The 20819-nt window shown below is 55.5% G+C and overlaps 1 protein-coding gene across 1 annotated transcript; it reads left to right on the top strand.

The window, feature by feature from the left end:
• The first annotated feature begins 1557 nt into the window (after positions 1-1557).
• OAF (out at first homolog) lies at positions 1558-19080 on the top strand. Its single transcript, XM_024131287.3, has 5 exons — positions 1558-2317; positions 16126-16260; positions 17162-17342; positions 18049-18324; positions 18661-19080. Exons 1-4 carry the CDS (start codon positions 2045-2047, stop codon positions 18312-18314), a joined length of 855 nt encoding a protein of 284 aa, XP_023987055.1. The 5' UTR covers positions 1558-2044; the 3' UTR covers positions 18315-18324; positions 18661-19080.
• Positions 19081-20819: the final 1739 nt, after the last annotated feature.

Raw genomic sequence — 20819 nt, 5'->3', positions numbered from 1 at the left:
CTAATGACTCATGTGAGAAGACCTATCTCTAAAGCTGGATTGGGATGAGTGTCCTGTCAGGCAGGAGGCCAGTTTTGAGACCCTGGGCACCTCTCCAGCCCTGCCAGCTCAGAGTGGGAAGCCCTAGGGGAGCAGTCTTTGTGCTAATCCACTGTTCTCTGACTGCCTGCCTTGTCTCCATAATGGGGAGATAAACTCCTTTGGGACCAGGATGTTTCCGCGGGAAAGATGCTGTTTGTTTTAGCTCCTCTAAGCTTAACCCTCTGTCAAGTACCAGCTATCCATCCCTGATATCAAGCATCACTGGGCATTTGTTTAAAATGCAAATTTTCAGTTCTTTTTCCTAACGAGTCTGATTGACTAGATTTAGGAATCCAGGTATCTGTGTTTTTAACAAGCACCTAGGTGGTTCTTTTGATAAGGCAAATTTGAAAAACATCAAGTTAGATAATCTCTTGAATTACTTTCAGTCTTAAATTTAGGCAGCAAAGTGTAGTTAGAAGAGCCCTGGGTTAGCAGTAAGGAGGTGGGTTCTGGGCCCCACCCTGCAGTTCAAGGGCATCTGGTCTGCTGGTGTCTTCAAGGTCCCTGGGTGCCAGAGTTCCTGTTGTCATCTTTGGTACGAATAAGAACCCTGTGCTGGGGAAAACCTAGAAGGGAAGGAGGCTGCAGAGCAGGGGAGGGTATTCACCATCTGTGATCAAGATCTTGGAAAGAATAGGGGGACCTAGAATAAACAGAAGTGAAATGGACATCAAGGAACAACAGGTTCAGAGCATCCCCCTGGGGTTGTCTCTTCCAGGATTGGCAGGACTTTGTATGTCTCAGCAACTCCCACTATACCCAGGGGTACACCTAGGCCCGAAGAATTTTTTAAATGTGTCTAAAGCACACAGTTAATCAGAGAAAGCAGGAATCCAGATCCCTCCTGCTTCGCCCAGTTCATTGTTGGGGTGCATGGCAGGGCAGTCATACTTTCTTGGGGCTTGTGGGAGAGCCTCTGATGGTCAAGAGCATCTTGAATCCCCAGACATTCTCCAGAATGGCCTGGAATGTAACATTTCCCTGAATCTGCTTGGCCTATTACTGGGAGAGAGAATGGGGGTCTGGGGAGGTGGGCAGGACTGGGGAAAGGTCGTGAATGGGGGAAGTGAGGGCAACGAGACAGAAAAGAAACTGCACAGGGATTCACAGAATGCGGGCGCTTTGAGGGCCACCACGTCAGAGAGGTGCCCTGACTGATCAAGATTTCACACCTGACGGATATCAACGCCAGCAGAACCCCAGCCCCTCTCTCCCGACCCAGGGCAGTCAAAAGGCTGAATGCGAGGCGAGGTCTGATTTTGCAGAAGCTTTGCAGAAATTCGCTGCGTCAGAGAAACTAAAAGGCCAAACAAAACCCCTAAAACACCAAGCCCGATTCTTTCATCCACGTGGCACAAGAACAAGCCAAAAAAAGGGAGGCGGGGGAAGAGTCACCCGTCCCGCCCCTGCTGGGAGGAAGGGATTTGCTGGGAGAGTCAATTCCTGGGCCAGCCCGGTCGCAGTCGGGCGCCGCGGGGAGGGAGGGCGATTGAGAAAGCCCTGTTCCCACAAGGCCGCCTTGCACCGGTCCCCTCGGCCCGCGCTGCCCCAGTCCGCGGCCGCCGCCGAGCGCGGGGAGCCTCCGCGGGCCCTTTAAGGGCAGAGAGGTGCGCGGTCTCTTTAAGGCAGGTCCTGGTGGTTTCTGTTTTCTGAAGGAAGTGACGGGGGGTGGGATTGAATGAAAAGTGCAAAACAGAGTCTCGGAGCGCCGGAGTCGGGGGCCGTGGGAGGCGAGGCACTGGGCCGGGGGGCAGACGGGCCCTGGGAGCGCGGTGTCCGCCTCGGAGCCGCCGGGGGACGCGCGACGGAGCGCAGCCCACGTGCGTCGGAGCCGCGTCGCGGGCGCCCCGCGGCTGAGCCCCCCGAGGAGCCGCGCCCCGGCGCCGCGAACTAACCTCCAAGTTCGGGCGAAGTTTGGCCGAGCCGCTCCCCGCCCGCCCGCGGCGCGCGGTGCCCGGGGATGCGCCCACCCGGCCGCGGCGGGGTCCCCCCGGCGTCCCCTGCGCTGCTGCTCCTGCTGCCGCCCGTGCTTGTGCAGCTGCTGGGGGCGCCGCGCGGCGTGGGCGCGGGGACCGGGGCTGGCGCGCCGTCTGAGCTGCGGGTCCGCGTGCGGCTGCCCGACGGCCAGGTGACCGAGGAGAGCCTGCAGGCGGACAGCGACGCCGACAGCATCAGCCTGGAGCTGCGCAAGCCCGACGGCACCCTCATCTCCTTCACCGCCGACTTCAAGAAGGTGAGGCACCCTCGCTCGCCCCTGGGGGACCTGCGTGCCTGAGCGCTCCGGGGTCCCAGTCGCACCGAGGCCAGCAGACGGAAGACTGGGCCAGGAGAAGGACGCCATTTAGCCAAGGTCACGCCGGCCTCTTATCCACACCTCTTTGCCCTGCTCCCCAGCGCCTAGACCCGGCCCTTCATTCTCCCCAACGAACTGCTCTGCTGCCTTTCCGATTCTCCCCTCCAGCCTTTCGCTTCTTCTCTCTGGGTGCCCGGGCCACCAGACCAGCTCCCCACTTTGTCTTTCAGCTCTCCGAGAGCCCTCTAGGTGCAGACCCTACTTCAAGGGAGTCAATGTTAATAACCCCTTCTTCCTTTTTGGAGTCATTTTCTCAGGCTCTATCAGGGAAAAATCCTGGGCCAGGCATCAGAGGTCCTGGGTTCTTGCTGTGTGACCTAGGGCAAGTTCCTTTCCTTCTCCGGGCCTCCTTTCTCACCTCTGTACAGAGCAAGGGGGTGGCGCCAGGCCTCCCAGCCCTGGCATCTTGGAGGCTATGTACCACCTCTCCTTGTTTCACTTTCCTGGGCTGAGGAAGGGGGTTCCTGGGAAGAGCTGCTTGCCCCATGTCCCTCCCAAGCCGAGGAGAAGCCACTTCTCCTCTTTGGTCTGAAAGTCTGGGAAACTTGTAGCGGAAGACCTGGGGAGAGGCCCCAGATGAGGTCCCCAGGCTATGGGAGAGGTGCCACCTCTCACCCTGCTTGGCAGGAGGGCTGGCCAGCCCCCAGTTTTGGCCTAGATTGCTGGGAAGTGGGTAGAGACAGCCTCTCCTCAGTGTGTGTGTGTGTGTGTGTGTGTGTGTGTCTGTGTGTGTGTCTGTGTGTGTGTTTGTGGTGGAGCGAACCAGGAGGTGGGCCTGGCCCCCCAGGATTGGGGCTGGGGTAGAGAGTGGAGGTGCTGGGCTTATCAGGAAGTGGGCCTGGAAGGGCGGTGAGTGACTAACGGTGACCCAGCAGCAGGAATCCTGGAGGGAAGGAAGGTGGGTGAGGTGTAGGTACACAAAGGGAGTCTCCTGATCACCGACAGTCCCCCTCCCCAAGTCCCTCTCCTGATAAAGAGGCCCTGTGAGGCTCTGTCTCTGGGGGAGTGGAGAGGTGAGGCCCATGACACAGGCAGCAGCTGGGGAAGCCCAGGGCAGTGGGACTGTTGCCTGGGCCATCTCTCTCTCCTTCCTCTTAGATACTGGGAGCTGGGGCGGGGAGGGGGTAGAGTTTGGAGTGTCAGCTAGGGACGCAGGTGGGTGGGTGGTGATTCTGTGGACGGTGGAGGTGGGGCTTGACAGTGATCTGTCCCTGGACTACTGAGTTGTCACTGACAAGGGATGTAGGGAGACCAGTGGCGGGTGGCAGGTTGGGAGGGGAGGGGCCGTTGAGTGTCGCAGTGGGGAGGACTTTGCGACCCTTCCTCACTCAGCAGACCCAAGCTAGGTTCTCAATTCAGGTCGGGGCAGGTGAGTTTGTGTGTGGAGAGAGGGAAGCTGACAGGGCCAGAACACCCCCAGCGTCCCCACTTAAACTCCAGGGGAATTTTGTCAAGTCTCTTCTTTTCCTAGAAAACCCAAATAGCGGCTGGACCCTCCCCAGCCACTTCCCCTCTGACCTTCCACTGAAGCCCTTTGTCCTTGTGATGAGCCTCAGGCCAGCCTATGAGTCTCCCACCTTCCTGCCCACTGCGCATTGTTCTGTGGCTGTGCTGAAACCCTAGAGAGACTTCCCGGACCCTGGCACCTCTCTGGCAGCCAAGGCTGTGGCTAGGACACCGGTGAAAGAGTCAAGGGGTAGAGCTCAGCTTTTATAGCCTCTAGCTGCGGCATGAAAGATTTTATTGCTCTACCCTGAGAGCGAGGGGAGGGGAGAGGCGGGGTGGCAGTGGGGTTAAGGCCTGGGGATTGGGGCTGAGGGTGGAGTAGGGGGCCGACTAGAGAATCATTCGGGGCTGATTGTAAGAGCCTCATTTTTATTATTTTTTTATTATTTTATTTTCTTTTTTCCTTGTTAGTTATTTTAAATATAGCAGTGTGTACATGTCAATCCCAAACTCCCTAACTATCCCTCCCCCTAAACCTTACCGCCTGGTAACCGTAAGTTCCTTCTCTAAGTCTGTGAGTCTGTTTCTGTTTTGTAAACAAGTTCACTTACAGCATTTTTTCTTTTTTTAGATTCCGCATACAAGCATTATTTCTCTTTCTCTGACTTACTTCACTCAGTCTGACAATCTGTAGGTCCATCCATGTTGCCGCAAGTGGCATTAAGAGCCACATTTTAATCCCCACAGCGGTTCAAACCACCACCCAGGTTTCCAGAGTCTGCTTTTCAGGTTAGCCTCTGACCCAGAAGCTGGCATTTCACACCCACCCCTGGCATCTCCAATTTCATCAGCAAGGGAGGGAACTGGGAGTGGAAAGTACCAAAAGGGAACCAGCTTTCCAAGGTCCCCTCCAACTCTGGGTTTCTCAGATGGCCTGGGGCAGGGTGGAGTTGGGGAAGGCTGGGAGCGGGGTGGAATAGCCTTTATCCACACCCCAGTCCACTGTCTACATTGGCCAGAGTGGCTTTTATATGGGATCCTTCTGGGGTGGGTCACCTCTCTTGTTGCCCGCCCAGTCCTCAAGATCTTTGGCAGCTTTCCACGAGAAGCTTCTATCTAGAAGTAATGACTTTTCCTATAGGAAAAAGTCCTGGACGTGGTGTTTCTTTTGTTTCATGTACCAAATCCATTTGGGGTGGTTTGGGAACAGTCCCTAGTCCACTTGGGAATAGTGACGTTGGCCGTTTTGCACCTTTGGGAGACAGTCCAGACTGAAATGAGACAGACCTGGTTTAACCCTGGGCAAGATACCCGATCTGTCCAAGCCTTCATTTCTTCATCTGTAAAAGGGGGATAATAATGGTACCGATCCCATGGCCATTGTGAGAACTAAACAGGGCAATGCATATGAAATACTCACTGTGTGTCAGCTGCTGTACTCAGAGCTCCAGAAATAGAAGCCAGTAACTTTCATAATCATGGCTCACATCGCATCTCAACATGGACCTTCCCTGCTAAGCCTGGGTGCAAAGGGGTTGAATGACCGACCCAAAGTCATACAGAAGGTCAGCACTGAGCCTGGAAGGGCCTTAATCCTTCATCATAAGCTTCTCTTTGAAGCTCCGTGTATTAGTCAGAGTTCTCCCGCAAAACAGAAATAATAGGGTAGAAATACAGATCTACAGAAAGAGATTTTATTATGAGGCATTGGCTCATACGGTTACGGAGGCTGAGTCCCGCGGTCTGCTGTCTGGAAGCTGGAGGCCCAGGAAAGCCCATGTAGTTCCAGTCTGAGCCCACAGGCCTGAGAACCAAGCGCACTGATGTCTGAGGGAAGGAGAAGATGGATGTCCAGCTCACACAGAGAGAGCAAATTTGCCCTTCCACCACCTTTTTTGTTCTATTCACACCCTCAACAGATTGAAAGATGCCCACCCACCCTGGTGAGGGCCACCTTCTACTCAGCCTACTACTTCAAATGCTAATATCTTTCCGAGACAGCCTCACAGACACACCCAGAAATAACGTTTTGCCACATGTGTGGGCATCTCTTAGCCCAGTGAAATGGAAACGTAAAGGTAACCATCACACTCCAAAATTGCTGGCCAGCCCCTCAGCAGGGAGCAGCCCTCCCTGTCCTATCAGTCTACTCAGGGCAGCAGCGAGGCCCCTTGTGCTGGATGCAATGCAGCCCTCTGTCTGGATGATCTCACCACACGCCCCCACACTCACGCACACACAACCCACCCCCCCGCCTCGCTGCCCCTTCCACCCTCTCTGTTTGCCTCTGCCGGGACAGGTCTCTAACATGGCCTGGCCCTCCCCACACTGCCACACTGGACCTGAAGCCAGTAAAGCTGTAACAGTAATCAACCTGCTCTAGGACAGTAGCCTGGAGCCCGGGCAAGGATGACGAACTCCACAAGCAGCTTGGAGCTACCAAATCACCATCGTGAGTTACTGGAAGCCCTGCCCACAGGCTGCTGCCCATCAAGCAGATCAGGCTGCAGCTCTCAAAGAAGTGACGTAGCTCAGTGACTCCCAAACTTTGCTGCACATTTGAATCGCCTGGGGCGCTGTAGAAAACCCCGAAGCCTAGGCTGCACTCCAGACTAATTAAGTCCGACTGTCCCAGGGTAGGAACCAGGCAGCCAGATTTGTAAAGAGTCCCTGGTGATTCCAATGAGCATCAAAGTTTGGGAAGCACTGGCATAGGTGCTCCGGAGAAGGAGGGACTTGGAGGAGGTTCCAGGTTAGACTGTTAAATGAAGGTAGATCCCAAACTCAGTCACTTAGTTGAAACCTGTCGTTCTACCCACAATAGTCCCTAATGTGTTTAAACAGCATATTGAGGCTTAATTCTCTGTGCCCTCAGTGCAGGAACTAAAATTCATCATACACTCTCAACAAGCAGTGCTCTTCTTGAGAATCCAAAGCCTGTGTATGTAATTATACCCGATGTACAGACTTACTGGGCATATTAATAGCGGGCATGTCACCATCCCGGCTTTTACACTGACAGCCCTCTTGGTCCCCGTCCCCAAGGCTGCTGTGCCCGTCCAAATGTCTCTTTCCCCTCCGTCTCCCAGTGTGAGTGTCTAAAAGCTGAGGGAGGGGATGAGTCATGTTCAAGCGGTTTGGTGCTGACTGGACGGGGAGGGTGGGGCTGAAAGATAAGAGAAAGTCATGAGCAGCTGCATGGGGGTGGGGGTGGGGGGGTCATGGCTGCAACGGGAGGAAGGAGCCACATCCAAATGTGTAGAGGGAGGGGGTCAAGAGGGGCCTCGGGCTGGCGCCAAGATAAGGAGAGCCATAGAACAGGGTGGGTGAGCTCGAGGTCACTCTGAGGGACCCAGGGAGACTGGAAACTTGCACCCTGCCCTGGGCCCCAGTGGGTGAGTGGGAGCCGATGGGTGAGGAAAGAACGGTCCAGAGGGCACCAGCGCCCCTGCCCTGGGGCTCCCGTCTTGGTTGGGGGAGCAGCTTCAGCCTGTGAGAGGTAGTCAGCAAAGATGTGGAATGTGCAAATGGCCACGTTGCTGCCTGAGGCTGTTTATTCTACCAGGATATCACATCATGGGATTGTCAGTCAGGACAAGCTTTTAGAGTCCAGTCTCCCCCTACCCTGCCTGTGTTCGGTCCCTGCAGTTTGGTGATTTGTAGTAGGGGTATTTGTTGGAGAGGCTGTCTTTTGGGGGAACAGAGGGCAGTAGAGGTGCTTACAGGAGAGGCCCAGAGTTTTTTGGTATCCAGGGTATTTCCCCACCCTGGCAGTTCATGAGAAGTCACCAGAAAGAATGATCCGGCTTGTGTCCATGGGACCCTCCGGTCTAACAGCAGTCCCTCTGCCATGTCTGAGGAATTCCTCCCCGCATCAGGGATCAGCAGCCCTGCCCCGAGGTTCAGCCCAGCTCCTGGAGTCTGGCAAGCAACTCCCACCCACCGAAGGCCTATGTCCAGATGGAGTCCTGGCAAAAGATCCCGGGTCAGGCAGTGAAGACTGCCACCTGGGACAAGTTAGTGGCCTGTTGGGATGATGGGGAGAGTCAGAAGTGAGGTTCTTCCTAGGAGGCTTCCCAAGGTACACAGAGGTGGTGATGGTAGAACAACAGAGGCCAGCTTTGAGGTAAGAATCACATATATCTGAGCTGTCAGATCACACACGGACAGTCGCTTTCACACACCTGGCCTCATTCGATCCTCAGCACTACATCACGCAGCAGGCATTGCTTCCATTTTGCAGATGTGCAAACTGAGGCTCAGAGCTGTGAAGTGACTTGGACAAGAACAATAGCTAATGATCCAAGATTGGGACCCAGGGAGCCTTCCACTATATTCTGACTGCCTGTGCTACTATGGCATATAAATGGGCTCCTTCTAGAAGGCTGAAGAAACCTGATTAGGGGAGGGGAGAGGGAAGAAGGAGACTGAAAAAAGCCTTGGTGCAGAGGAACAGATCTACAGAGAAAACCTCCTCTGTACAGATTTGGGCTGCGCCCCTCCCCCAGGCTCATCACGATTCCCCCACCCCACCCCTCCCACGAATTTTAAGTTTTGACCCCTTCACTGTGCCTGAGACACTCCCCGTTGCCCTCCCGCCATGGCCTCTGGAGAGATGGGGGGTGGGGGGGAGGGGACCATTTTTAAAACATCTCACAGATTCTACTGAGCACTCACTGTACATTTTTCTGCCCTTTACCAGCTGTGTGTCTTGACAAATCACTTAACCTCTCTGAGCCCCAGGTTCAGACATGACACAAACACAGTGTGATGCTTGCAGGCGTGTTGTGAGAAGTGAGTAAGAGGCCTCAGCGAAGCAGAGGCCAGCGAAGGCACGCGAGAAGAGAAATAGCAGCTCTAGCCAGGGCCCCAGCCCTCCTTCCTCACACCGTTAAGCAGATGGTTCCTGCTCTGGGGACCAAAGCATCATTAGGATTCCCATCCTTTCAGCTGGCAAGCGCCAAAGTGGCTGCCACCAAGGTTCCGACGAAGGGCTGGGGGCGGGGGAGGCGCTGGGGCTGGGAATGCAGGTGAGAGGGAAGCGCGGCGCCCACCTCAGGAGCCCTGGGTCAGCAGGTCATTGGGGCGCAGTCGATCCACATAAAGCCGCACATTGTTCCCGGGGCAGTCGGGACAGTGGTGACCTTTGGGATTTGGCTGACAGAGCACTGGGGGCACTGGGCACTTGTTACGGGACATTAGTGCCACAGCTGGTGGTGGCACCAATGTCCCGTAACAAGAAGCCTCTGTCCGGGCCTAGGCCTGAGGGTCTGCAGGCATCTCGTAATAGGGGCGGCTTACGTCCCGGGCACCGGCCAGGGAATGTGCTTGGCCTGGCTTTGGGTTGAGTCCATTCGCCTCTGTACCTGCTTGGAGAGACAGGGCAGAGGGGCCAAGGTACCCGAGTGTGCCCCGGGGCAGCCAGCATGGCGAGAAGAGGGCATTGGTTCCCGGCTGCCCCTCCAGGGCGCCCCCTCACCTCCCCAGTGCAGTGAAGTTCGCTCCTCTCTAGCCATAAAGCAGCCCCAGCCAGGAGCAGAGCAATAAATACTTGGGTTGGCTCAGCCCGGCCTCAGAATCACACACTCCGGTGTGACGGGAAGGAGACCAAGATGGTAGAGGAAACTCCCAGGAGACAGCGTCAGCCATCCAAGGGCAAAGAGGAAAGGGGAGTTGGTGCTTTGTGGAGACCCTGGAGAGGTGGCCTTCAGCCTGGGCTGTGCAGCCACCGTGGCACAGAGGTGGGCTGAGAGAGGGGCTTTGAGGGAAGGGCAGCTCCGCCATCAGGCCCTCTTAGTTTTCGGGTCCCCTGTGGAGCAAGGCTGGTCTGGCAGCAAGGTCTGAGACAGGACGGCCCCCCCACCGCTCCCCACGGTGGGGCTGAGGAAGGCCCCTGGGAGGGTGGGGAGCTGGGAGCTGGTGATGGGAAGGCAGCAGGCAGGAGGGCAGGGGAGGAGGGGAGGTCAGCCAGGCTGGGGCTGGGGCAGCGAACGTAGGAGAGGATGCTTGCTGGGAGAGGATACCTACGAGGGGATGTGCGTGCCTTGAGGCAGGGGAGTGTGACAGCATGTGTGCAGAGGCTTGTGTGTGAGATGGGGTGTGAGACATGGCGTGTGAGACTTTGGGGGAATTCAAGGAGGGAGGGAGGGTGTGGGAGAGACTGCCAGGAGAAGGTGGGCCTGTGAGACAATCTGTGAGGGCTGCCACGCGTGACTGAGGAGGGGGGAGGGGGGGAGGCTGCCGGGAGAGGCTGTGACGGAGGAAACGCGCTCATAGAAGCAACGGCGTGACGGAGAAGGGACCGCACAGCCGAGCCACAGCGTGGGCCCTGGCGGGAGGGGCCTGGGGGGCCTGGGTGCCGCTGGGTGAGGGGTGGGAGATGGTGGGAGAGTCAGCACGTCTGGGTGAAAGATTATGGCCATGGGACCCATGAATGGGGGAAAGCAAGTGTCTGTCTGTGCGTACAGTTACAATTTGACTTGGCCGCGAGTAACATAAAACCCCACAGCAGCCAAAGCAAGAGAGAAGTTTGTTTCCCTTTTTCAGTCTTATCTAAGGCTGGAAGCCGGCAGTTGGGCTGATACGAGGGCGTCACAGTCGCCAGCGCTCCGGTGGGCTCCGTCTGTGCGGTTGCCACCCGTCGCCAACCCTGAGCTTTCCCTGGAGCTTCTCCCCAGGAAGGCAGCAGCAGAGGCCTGGCACGGGCTGTCTGCTCTTGGAAGTGCAGAGAGCTGCCCCCTGCTTTTCCCAGAACAGCCTTCTCTCTGTGAGATACAGTGGATCTCAGGCAGCGTGGCAGGGAGTGGACGCAGAGAAGAATAGAATATTTGGGAAGGGGCTGGGGGCGGGGGGAGCCAGGAAGAGCAGAAAGATCACTGGGTTGAGTCAGGCGATCTGGGCTCCTGGGCCTGGCTCCGCAGCTGTGTGACCTTGAAGGTCACGTCCCCTGCTGGAACCTCACTGGAGCATGAACTAAATGATCCCCTAAATCTTCTGGAAGCCCAAATCACAGCTGTAGGACAACCAGCCTGCAGAAGCCCAGGTACGAGGAAGCCCAAGAAGAAAGAGCCGTCTTCTTTTTTTGGAGGCGAGGGGGTCGATGGAGGCCCCAGAGCACTGGTCCATTCGCTCAGCTCTGTGCCAGACTCTGAGGATGCTGCATAAATAAGTGGAGCCGCAGTCTGGGGCTGGGGCACAACACGAAGGGCCTGGGGGACCTGTTGCCCGGGCAGAAGACGCCACATGCGGACGGGGCCCTCTGCCGAGGCGTTTAGGTCAGATGCACACTGGCCCAGCACAGCTCAAGTTTCTGATTCAGCTCTAAGCCAGAGATCCATTCATGTCCTACCCTGGCTCAGAACCCAGCGATGACGCCCAGTGATCTGCTGGATGAAGCTCAGACTTCTCGGCTGGGCTCTCAGACACTGTGCCCTGCCCTCCTGCCTGCCAGCCTCTTCCTTCCACACTCAGCCCTCCGCTCCCTGGTACTCCCCTCACTTTCCTCGGGACCCTGGCCTGCTCTTGTTTGCCCACTCAGTGCTTCATTTATTCATTTCCACATAGGTACTGAGCGCCTGCTGTATTCAGGGGGCGGGGATACACTGCAAATAAGATACTATCCCAGCCTCAAGGAGTTGAGTCTGGAAGGAAAGACAAGGAAAGAGATCATTGCAGACACAGTGGGATTCGTGCTCTGGAGGCTAGGGGTTGGGCCTGGCCAACTCTGCTGGAGGGTCGGTGAGGGCAGGGGTGATGGATGCATTTGAACTGAGTCCCGAAGGATGATGAGAAGGGGACAGCTCATCCGTGGCAGAGGCATCAGCTCGTGGAAAGGCACATGGCCTCGCTCATTCTGGGAACCGCCGTCTCTTTGGTTCAATGCTCGGAGCTGTCAGCAGAGATCTGGGTGCCAGCCTCTGGGGGGTACACTCTATGGTGAGGACAAAAGGAGCCTTGGAAGGGCACTGGGCATTGTGTGACAGTAGCCTGGAGGGATGGATGGGGTGGGGGCATTAAGAGGCCTTCGTACCTTCCCATCTTCTGTACATGCCTCTCTCTTTGCTAGAAAGCCACCCATCCTTTGACTGTCCAGAACCACTGAAATGTCCTCTGCTCTAGGAAGCCTTCCCTCCCTCCACCCCTCCCAGCCCCATCCCTAAGGGGACAGAAACGCTCCCTCCTTCAGCCTTTGACCTATAGCATTTTGCATAAACCTCACCCTAGGCCTTATCATAGTGCGCTGACTTCAGTTGTAGGTCAACCTCTCCTATGAGCCCCTTAAAGACAGGAGCCTTGGCCTTGGTCTTGCCCACTCCCCTGCCCCGCCCTGGCGCCTGTGAAGGCTCTGCCCTAGGTGATGCCAGTCAGTGCTCTCCCACAGATTTGCCGATTACCTGCAAGCTCCAGCAGTCACCTGACTTCTCTGGGCCTCAGGTACATCTCTGGGAGAAAAATTTTTTGTCCTGCCTCTGCAGGTCTGGAGTAGATCACAGCTGGAGCAAGGCCAGGGATTGCAGCAATAACAGAGAAACTTAAAGGAGTCCAGCCTACTCTGTTCTGAGACCTTTCACTCATTTTTCCTCACAGTAAGCCCTTGAGGTGTAGGTATTGTTAGTTGTACTCATTTTACACATGTGGAAACTAAGATACCGAGAGGATAAGTAAATCCCTCAGGGTTACAGGGCTCATATCAGCAAAGCCAGGATTTGGACGCGGCCAGCACTGGCTCCAGAGCCTTTGCTCTTAACTACCGTGCTCTTTGGGAACCTTAAAACCGCCCCCAGAGGACTTCAGCAAATGCTCTCTCCGTGGCCATACCCTCTGTGTGGCCCAGTTTCAGCCCTAGTACTGTCCACTCCACTCCTTCCTGGTGGCCTGGCTCCTGGCGGGCTGGAGTTTCCTGGGAGCTCGTGGGAGAAGGAGCCTTATAGAAACTGCCCATCTTGGGAATCCTAACCTGAGTCCTGGCCCTGAGGAACCTGCCATGGGCTCTTCCCCAGCTGTGTGGTCTTGCCTTGGGGGTTAGGGCACATCTGGGTGGATCATCCCAGGGGACTCTCGGGCGAGGAGGAAACCTGGGAGCCAGGCATCCATCTGGCCTGGGCTTAGCATCTGGCCAGATGTTCCTTGGAGCAGGGAGACCTCTCCCCCTGCCCTGCCCTCTGTGCTGGAGGGAAAGGGGGCCCTGGAACCTTAGTAGTGAGTCTGAGGTATGGGGAGTAGAAGGTAGGAGGGACACTGGTCATGATGATGGAGCCAGAGAGATCCAGATGCTTGGGCTGCTGTCTCCCTCCCGGGGCTCAGCACATGGAGTCTGGTTTCCCGGGGACATAGGATTAAGAAGTCTGGAGAATTCAGGGTTTAAAGAGGCTCTGGGCAGGTCAGGCAGAGGGCTTAGAAGGGTGATCTTGCGTCGTCTTAACCCTGATGTTTGCGTCAGATGCTGTTCTCTGTTAGTCACACAGAATTTGAATAGGAGCCGCCACGTTCCCAGGGCAGGTCTGCAGGGGACATACAGACCACCGCCAAGGCTTCCCGGGGACATAGGATTAAGAAGTCTGGAGAATTCAGGGTTTAAAGAGGCTCTGGGCAGGGCAGGCAGAGGGCTTAGAAGGGTGATCTTGCGTCATCTTAACCCTGATGTTTGCGTCAGATGCTGTTGTCTGTTAGTCACACAGAACTTTGAATAGGAGCCGCCACGTTCCCAGGGCAGGTCTGCAGGGGACATACAGACCACCGCCAATGGGCACAGCTGGAAGAGGGCACTGCCTTCTCATCCTGGCTCTGCCACTTGCCAGCTGTGTGGCCTAGGGCAGACCACACTTTCTCTTTGGGCCTGAGCTTTAGTTTCTTTAACTGGGCATCAAAGAAATTGGACTCATTGATCTAGGACGCAGCTGTGCATTGTGGCTGTGAGAGCTTGGATTTTGGAGTCAGACTGCCTGGGTTAAAATTCTGGCTACATTTCCTCTTGGTCCCATGACCTTGAGCAAGTTATCCATTCCAAACTCGGTAATAATCATGGTTCCTATCTCCTCTTGTTATAAAGATTTTAAACAGGACGATACATCCTTTTTGACTCATGGTAACAATGACTCGTCCCTTCCAGTTATAAACTTCAATCAATCTTTGTCCTACACAAATAAATAGGAGATATAGAGGAAATCTATCTCAACGAAAAAATTCTCATCCCCTCGCTTCACCCCCAGTCAAGTTCCCATTTTGGTAGCGTTTTGTTGTTGTTGACATTGTTGTTTAATACAGAAGCAGGGAAAATACTCTAACAGATTTCGTTCGCCCCCTGGTCTGGTCTAAAAGTTCAAATTCTTTCTCCTGCTAATGGTAGACAGGTGATATCCAAGCAATGAGGCCACTTGGGGCATCCCTCAGACCACAGGCGGTGACACGTGCCTGTGGTATTGGAGAAGATGCTGTGAATATACCAGATGGGTTCTTTTAAAGGGTCATTGCTGAATTTACCCTGGAGGTGGAATTTGGATCCTTCCTGGGGGTCCTGCCAGGGACATCCGCCTGACTCAGCCCCGGGAGGGGAAGTCTGGTATCAAGTCTCACCTGGCAGGAACTGAGCCCAGAACAGAAAATGTACAAGTGTACCAGCCTCCAGTCTCTCCTCAAACGACCTGAGGGAGTGGAAGATTGGATGGCCCAGGCTGGCGGGGCAAGCAGATCCCGGCCTCGGGGCCCGAGAGTGGATTTCCTGTGGAGAGGAGGCTGAGGTTATCCGAGCTCTGATTCACCTTGCCTGCAAGTCTGGGACCATGAGGAACCTTCTGGAACCTTTCTCACCAGCTGGGTCTCAGTTTCCCTTTCTGCAATCTTGGCGGAAAATCTCCCTGGACACTCCCACCCCTCAATGTTCCAGAGATCATTTACAGTGAAAGGAAGTAGGGAAATGTCCTTGTAGAGTCGGAGGACTTCCAAAGGGCATGGGGGTTTGTGCGAGGACAGCACTGACTAGTTTCAGATCACCTGGGACATTTGTTGATCACCTGCAGTGATGACAGTGGCCCCGGCTAGCACCGCTGAGCATGTACTCCGGGCGGACATTCTGCTGTGCTCTCCCTCCACACTAACTCATTTAGTCTTCACCGTAAGCCTCCAGGTAAAAGTGGCATCATCCCCATTTCACAGACGAGGCTTAGAGAAGGTGGGAGATAGACCTGTATGCCGGCTAATACAGGGTAGACTTGCAGTGGAACCCTGGGCCCCTCACTGCCTGTACTGGAATCCAAGGGGGACCCTCAGACCCTGCTCTCAGAGCATTTCACTCTGGCACATGGACAGTAAGCGCTCAGTGACTGGGGGCTCTCAGTGGGTGAGGCCAGGGCACGGACATTGAAGGATGCATAGCGACACAGGGCTATATACCCTCCCTGCTGGTGCAGGGCCATTGGGCTTCCTGGAGGAGAACCATCATTGTGGCTTGGGTCCCTCCCAGGCAGGGGACCCGATGCCCCCCCCCTCCTCCCCCCCCCCCCCACAGCCTCTCTGATTCATGCAGTGAATCGGTAACAGGAAGGAGCCCTTGGCCTGCTGGTAAGGCCATTAGTAACCCCGAGGGGAAAGGGGAAGTGGAGAGGGAAGGGGAACGGTGAGCCATCCCAGCTCCCTCAGGCCAGAAGGCTGCAACAGCTGCTGCTGTGTCTGCCCTTAACCCCACCCTGACCCCACTGCCTCGATCTGAGCTGCAGGTGGCTAGGCGCCTGGCTGACCAGAAGCACCGGGGGCATTCTCCCCAAACCTACTGAATGGGAAAGTCAGCGAGAGAAACTCTAGAACTGTACTTGTAAAAATGCAGCCCTCCCCCATGATGCCGTAGTCAGGTGGTTGCAGGGGCCCTGACTCACCCTGATCAGGGTGCTGTGGGGGTTCCACCAAGGGGAAGCATCAGCTATGAATGACCCAGGAGCCAAAAGGGGTGCTGTTTCCTTTAAGGTGACGTTCTGTACTTTTAAACAATTTTGTTTTGGAAAGCTTTCTAGCAGTCCACTATGTGAGTTTTCCAGGAGGCTTTGGAACGTCTGGGGGTATGTTCTTTCTTGTAAGTCACGGGTTTAAGTGGGAAAGAGAAAACTTTCCAGGCCAGCAAGAGGGAGGCATCTGTTGCAGGGCAGCGTCCAGGCCTGTGTCCTCTGCAGGCTCTGAGCTGAGCACTGGGGGGTGCTGGTGAGGAGGCCCCACCCCCTCTGACCGGTTCCCATTCTTCTGTTCTTCCCCATCAGGATGTGAAGATCTTCCGGGCCCTGATCCTAGGGGAGCTGGAGAAGGGGCAGAGCCAGTTCCAGGCCCTCTGCTTTGTCACCCGGCTGCACCACAATGAGATCATTCCCAGCGAGGCCATGGCCAAGCTCCGACAGGTGAGTGCCCACCCCAGACCTGCCCCAGAGCCCTCACCCCTGCAGCTGACTCCTGGCCTGGACCCCGCCCCAGCCTCAGTCTCCCACCCAGCCCCTGACCCACCTGATCGCTGGCACCCCACTCTTACCCTCTAGTCCTGAACCCCTTAAATATGCCAAACCTGACCCCATAACCCCAGATCCCTAACCTGCCCTGAACCCCCACCTCCCAGATTCTTCCAGTCCCCTAATCTCAGCTCCTCCCCGTTTATGATGGAGGCAGGTAGGATCTGCCTTCAGGCCCAGGGCCACCACTCATCATCCCGGTGACACTGGACAAGTCACCTCACCTTCAAAACCCCTATTTTCTTACTGAGAGATGGGTTGTGGTGAGAATTAAGTGGGATGGTGCATGTTAAGTGTTCAGTGCAGACTTTGAAGCCCTCAGCCTGTTGCCCTGCCCCCAGTCCCTTCCTGGACCCCGGGCCTCTCCCCAGCCTCATTTAAGTTCCCTGAACTATCCAGCAGGAGCTGTCCAAGCCCCCTCCCTTTTACCTGCTTTTCCCAGTGACTTAGTTGCCTGGATGTTGGAGAGTGCAGGGCCCCAGAGGTCACTGACCCTGGGACAGTTCGCTTCGCCTGCCCACCTCCAATGCCACCCCCCAGCAACGTGTCAGAGTTCTCCCTCAGGCCCCAGAGGTCAGCCCGGGCAGCCGCTGGCTGAAAAGGCTTGACTGTGCCCTGGGTATCAGTTTCTCCGCCAGTTGGAGGGGGGCTGCGTGCCCCTTGACTGCCACCCTGCCAGTGGCCCCAAGGATCCGAAGACAGCCGGCATGGGTTTGTCTGACTCTCAGCGACCAGGGAAAGAGTGGGCAGGGGGCCTTCTGAGGCCGGGTGGGAACGGCTCTTCTCCTCCACGCAGAAAAATCCACGGGCAGTGCGGCAGGCTGAGGAGGTGCGGGGCCTGGAGCAGATGCACATGGACGTCACCTTGAACTTCAGCCAGGGGGGCCTGCTGAGCCCCCATCTCCGCAACGTGTGTGCCGAGGCCGCAGATGCCATCTACACCCGCCAGGAGGACATCCGGTTCTGGCTGGAGCAAGGTCAGCTGGGTGCTGCCCGCTGCCGTATCGTCTCAGATGTGATGGGGAGCAATGATGAGATATGGGAGGTCTAAACCCAGCTGGGACTGGTCAGGGAAGGCTTCCTGGAGGAGGTGATGCCTGTGTGGCTCTTTACTGAGAGGAGCCAGCAGATGAAAGGGACCAATTCCAGGTAGGGACGCGGAGAACTGTGACTCTGCTAGGCCCCGGGGAGGGAATGGCCGGGCAAAGCCCCCCTCATCCTGCCCTTAGTGAGAACACAGATGGAACCTTCTGTCTTGGGACATGGGCACAGGAACCAGGGTCTGGATGGGGCCCAAAGATGCCCATTCCCACCTGCTACCTCTTCTGCCACCTCTCAGAGATCAGCTCCTCTCTTTCCCTTCACACCTTCCCAGGATCCTTGAGAACGCCTCCCATCTTTGCACGGTCCCTACCTTCCCGGCCTATGGGACCTCACCGCTGGCCCATCTCTGGGTCACCTTTCCCAGGACTGTCCTGAAGTCAGACAGACCTGGGATTCAGTCCTGACTCCCCTACCTACTGTGTGACCTCAGCCAGATGGTTAAACCTCTCTGGGCCGGTTTTCCCATCTGTAAAACAGGGATGATAACACGTAGCCCATAGGGGTGCCGGGATGCCTGAAGGGGCCATGCCAGGGGGCCCCCTCCCCTCCCCCATCCCTGATCTCCACCTTCTCCCCCAGGTGTGGACAGCTTCGTGTTCGAGGCCCTGCCCAAGGCCTCAGAGCAGATGTTGCTGCCTCGCTGTGGGCAGGTGGGGGACCGCGGGAAGCCCTGTGTCTGCCGCTACGGCCTGAGCCTGGCCTGGTACCCCTGCATGCTCAAGTATTGCCACGGCCGTGACCGCCCGACACCCTACAAATGTGGCATCCGCAGCTGCCAGAAGAGCTACAGCTTCGACTTCTACGTGCCTCAGAGGCAGCTGTGCCTCTGGGATGAGGACCCCTAGCCAGCTTGGGGTGAGGGGTGGTCCCTGAGGCAGCTGCTTGGGGCCCACTGCTCCTCCCGCAGCCTCCAGAGGGGGTGGCCACCCCCAACCGAGGCCTTATTGCTCTTCCTTCCCTCCTCCTAATCCCGGAGCCTCTGCCCGCCCCCTCCCGACTTGTCACTGTGAAAAGGGGTGTGGCACGGCAGGGGTTAACTCATGAAGGCAGCCCCCCACTCCCAGCCTGTGCTTTCCTTGGGGACGGAGGGAGAAGGGGGTTCTCCAAGCTTGCCCCCCCATCTCCCCTGAAATGTTTGCTTTCAAGCAACCAAAATACTACAGCGTGACTCTCCTATTTAACTCTTTGCAGGTTTAGACCCTGGAAGGTGTCAATGCCTGTGACACCCACCTCCCCACGCCCAGCCCCCGCCCCACCCTCCAAAAGGAGCTGGCCCCTGTGCACCTTTCCACTGCCCAACAGGGAGGGGATCCTTGCCCCAGAGAGGGGGCAGCGCCGACAGCGGATCTCAACACGTTCCTCTCACTACTGGCCTCTGAGGCTGCCCGGGGGCCAGCTGGGGGCCCCCCACCCTGAGACAGACCACAAGTGCCTTTCCGCAGACCTGGACTTTGCCGAGGGAGCAGTAGCCGGCTTGCACCCTCTAAGCAGAAATATTTTTGTAAGGTTTTGGTCCAGGGAGGGAGCATGAAGTATGAGGAAAACTTGAATCCCAGATTTTTAATGCAAAGTATTTATCATTTGTACCAGAAATAAAAGTTTAAATTTTTACTTGGCTGATAGCTCTAGACTCAGAGTTCTGAGAGAACTTTTGGCCAATGCTGCCACCTGGTGTCAGGAGAAGTGTTCCTGTGCTCTTGGTGACCCATCTTGGGACAAGTCCTAAAGCACCTACTGTGTGCTCAGCCTTGTGTTGGGGGGAGAGGATGTAGATGGGGGTGGGTATTATTAGGAAAAGATACGACAAAATTTCTGCGCTTAAGAAGATGAGACATACATAGACAGGCAAGCCAGGCAGTAAAAGACCCCGTGACATAGACTGAGACGTGAGATATGGTGAAAACTCTGGAACCAGACTTCCAGGGGTCAAATCCTGGGCATGATTTTTTTAAAAATTTATTTTATTGAAGTATAGTTGATTTACAATGTTGTGTTAGTTTCCGGTGTATAGCAAAGTGATTCAGTTATACATATATATAATTGCATTTGTTAGTCCCAAACTCCCAGTCCATCCTTCCCCCACCCCCATCCTCCCCTCCCCCTTGGCAACCACAAGTCTGTTCTCTATGTGAGGCTGTTTCTGTTTTGTAGATAAGTTCATTTGTGTCATATTTTAGATTCCACATGTAAGTGATATCATATGGGATTTGTCTTTCTCCTTCTGACTTACTTCACTTAGTATGATAATCTCTAGGTCCGTCCATGTTGCTGCAAACGGCATTGTTTCTTTCGTTTTTCCGGCTGAGTAGTATTCCATTGGGTATATGTACCACATCGATTTTTATCCATTCACCTGTCGGTAGACATTTAGGTTGTTTCCATGTCTTGGCTATTGTAAATAGTGCTGCTCTGAACATAAGGGTGCATGTAAATATCTTTTCGAATTAGAGTTTTGTCCAGATATATGCCCAGGAGTGGGGTTGCTGGATCATATGGCAACTCTAGTTTTTGGAGGAACCTCCATACTGTTCTCCATAGTGGCTGCACCAATTTACATTCCCACCAACAGTGTAGGAGGGTTCCCTTTTCTCCACACCATCTCCAGCATTTGTTATCTGTAGGCTTTTTAATGATGGCCATTCTGACCAGGGCAAGGTGATACCTCACTGTAGTTTTGATTTGCATTTCTCTGTTAGTGAGGTTGAGCATCTTTTCATGGGCCTGTTGCTTGCCATGATTCTTATTTGCTGTGCAATCTTGAGTTACTTTATCTCTCTGTGCCTCAGCTCTCTCATCTATAAAATGGGCTTAACTGTGAGACTGAAGTGAATTTATACGTGTCAAGTGCCCAGCACATGGTGAGTGCTCACTGTGTTAGCTGCTATTAATATTGTTACCATTAGTGAAAAGAGCAGACCTTTCCTCCTTTATAAACCCGAGACAGTGGAGCCAGACATCCTGAAGGCCTCTTCACTTCAAGAGTATCTTCTCGTATAAAGAGGCTGTAATATGAAGTGCCGGGCTGGGCACTGAGGACTTCCAAGGAGGAGGGATATGCAGGCTGAGTTGATTGGGGAAGGTTTCCTGGACGAGATGGGACGTGGGTTGAGGCTGCAGGCTGGTAGGGATTGGGCAAGGTGGAGGGAAATGTGTGAGTACAGGGCAGAGACTGGGGTCTTTCAGGTGCTGGGCAAGTCCCAGGGGTCCCAACTCCTTAGGAGGGAGGAGGCTGGGAGTCAGAGCCTTCCTCACAGGCCTTGGAGAAGGAAAGGGGCTGGCAGGGCTGTCCCCCTTACTCTGCTCCCCAGCACCCCCAGAACAGGCTGCTGCTGCCCCTTGAACTGTGCTGG

Source organism: Physeter macrocephalus, chromosome 16 (genome assembly GCF_002837175.3).
Source record: "Physeter macrocephalus isolate SW-GA chromosome 16, ASM283717v5, whole genome shotgun sequence".
Classification (NCBI taxonomy): domain Eukaryota; kingdom Metazoa; phylum Chordata; class Mammalia; order Artiodactyla; family Physeteridae; genus Physeter; species Physeter macrocephalus.
This window is presented reverse-complemented; position numbering and strand designations above follow the sequence as displayed.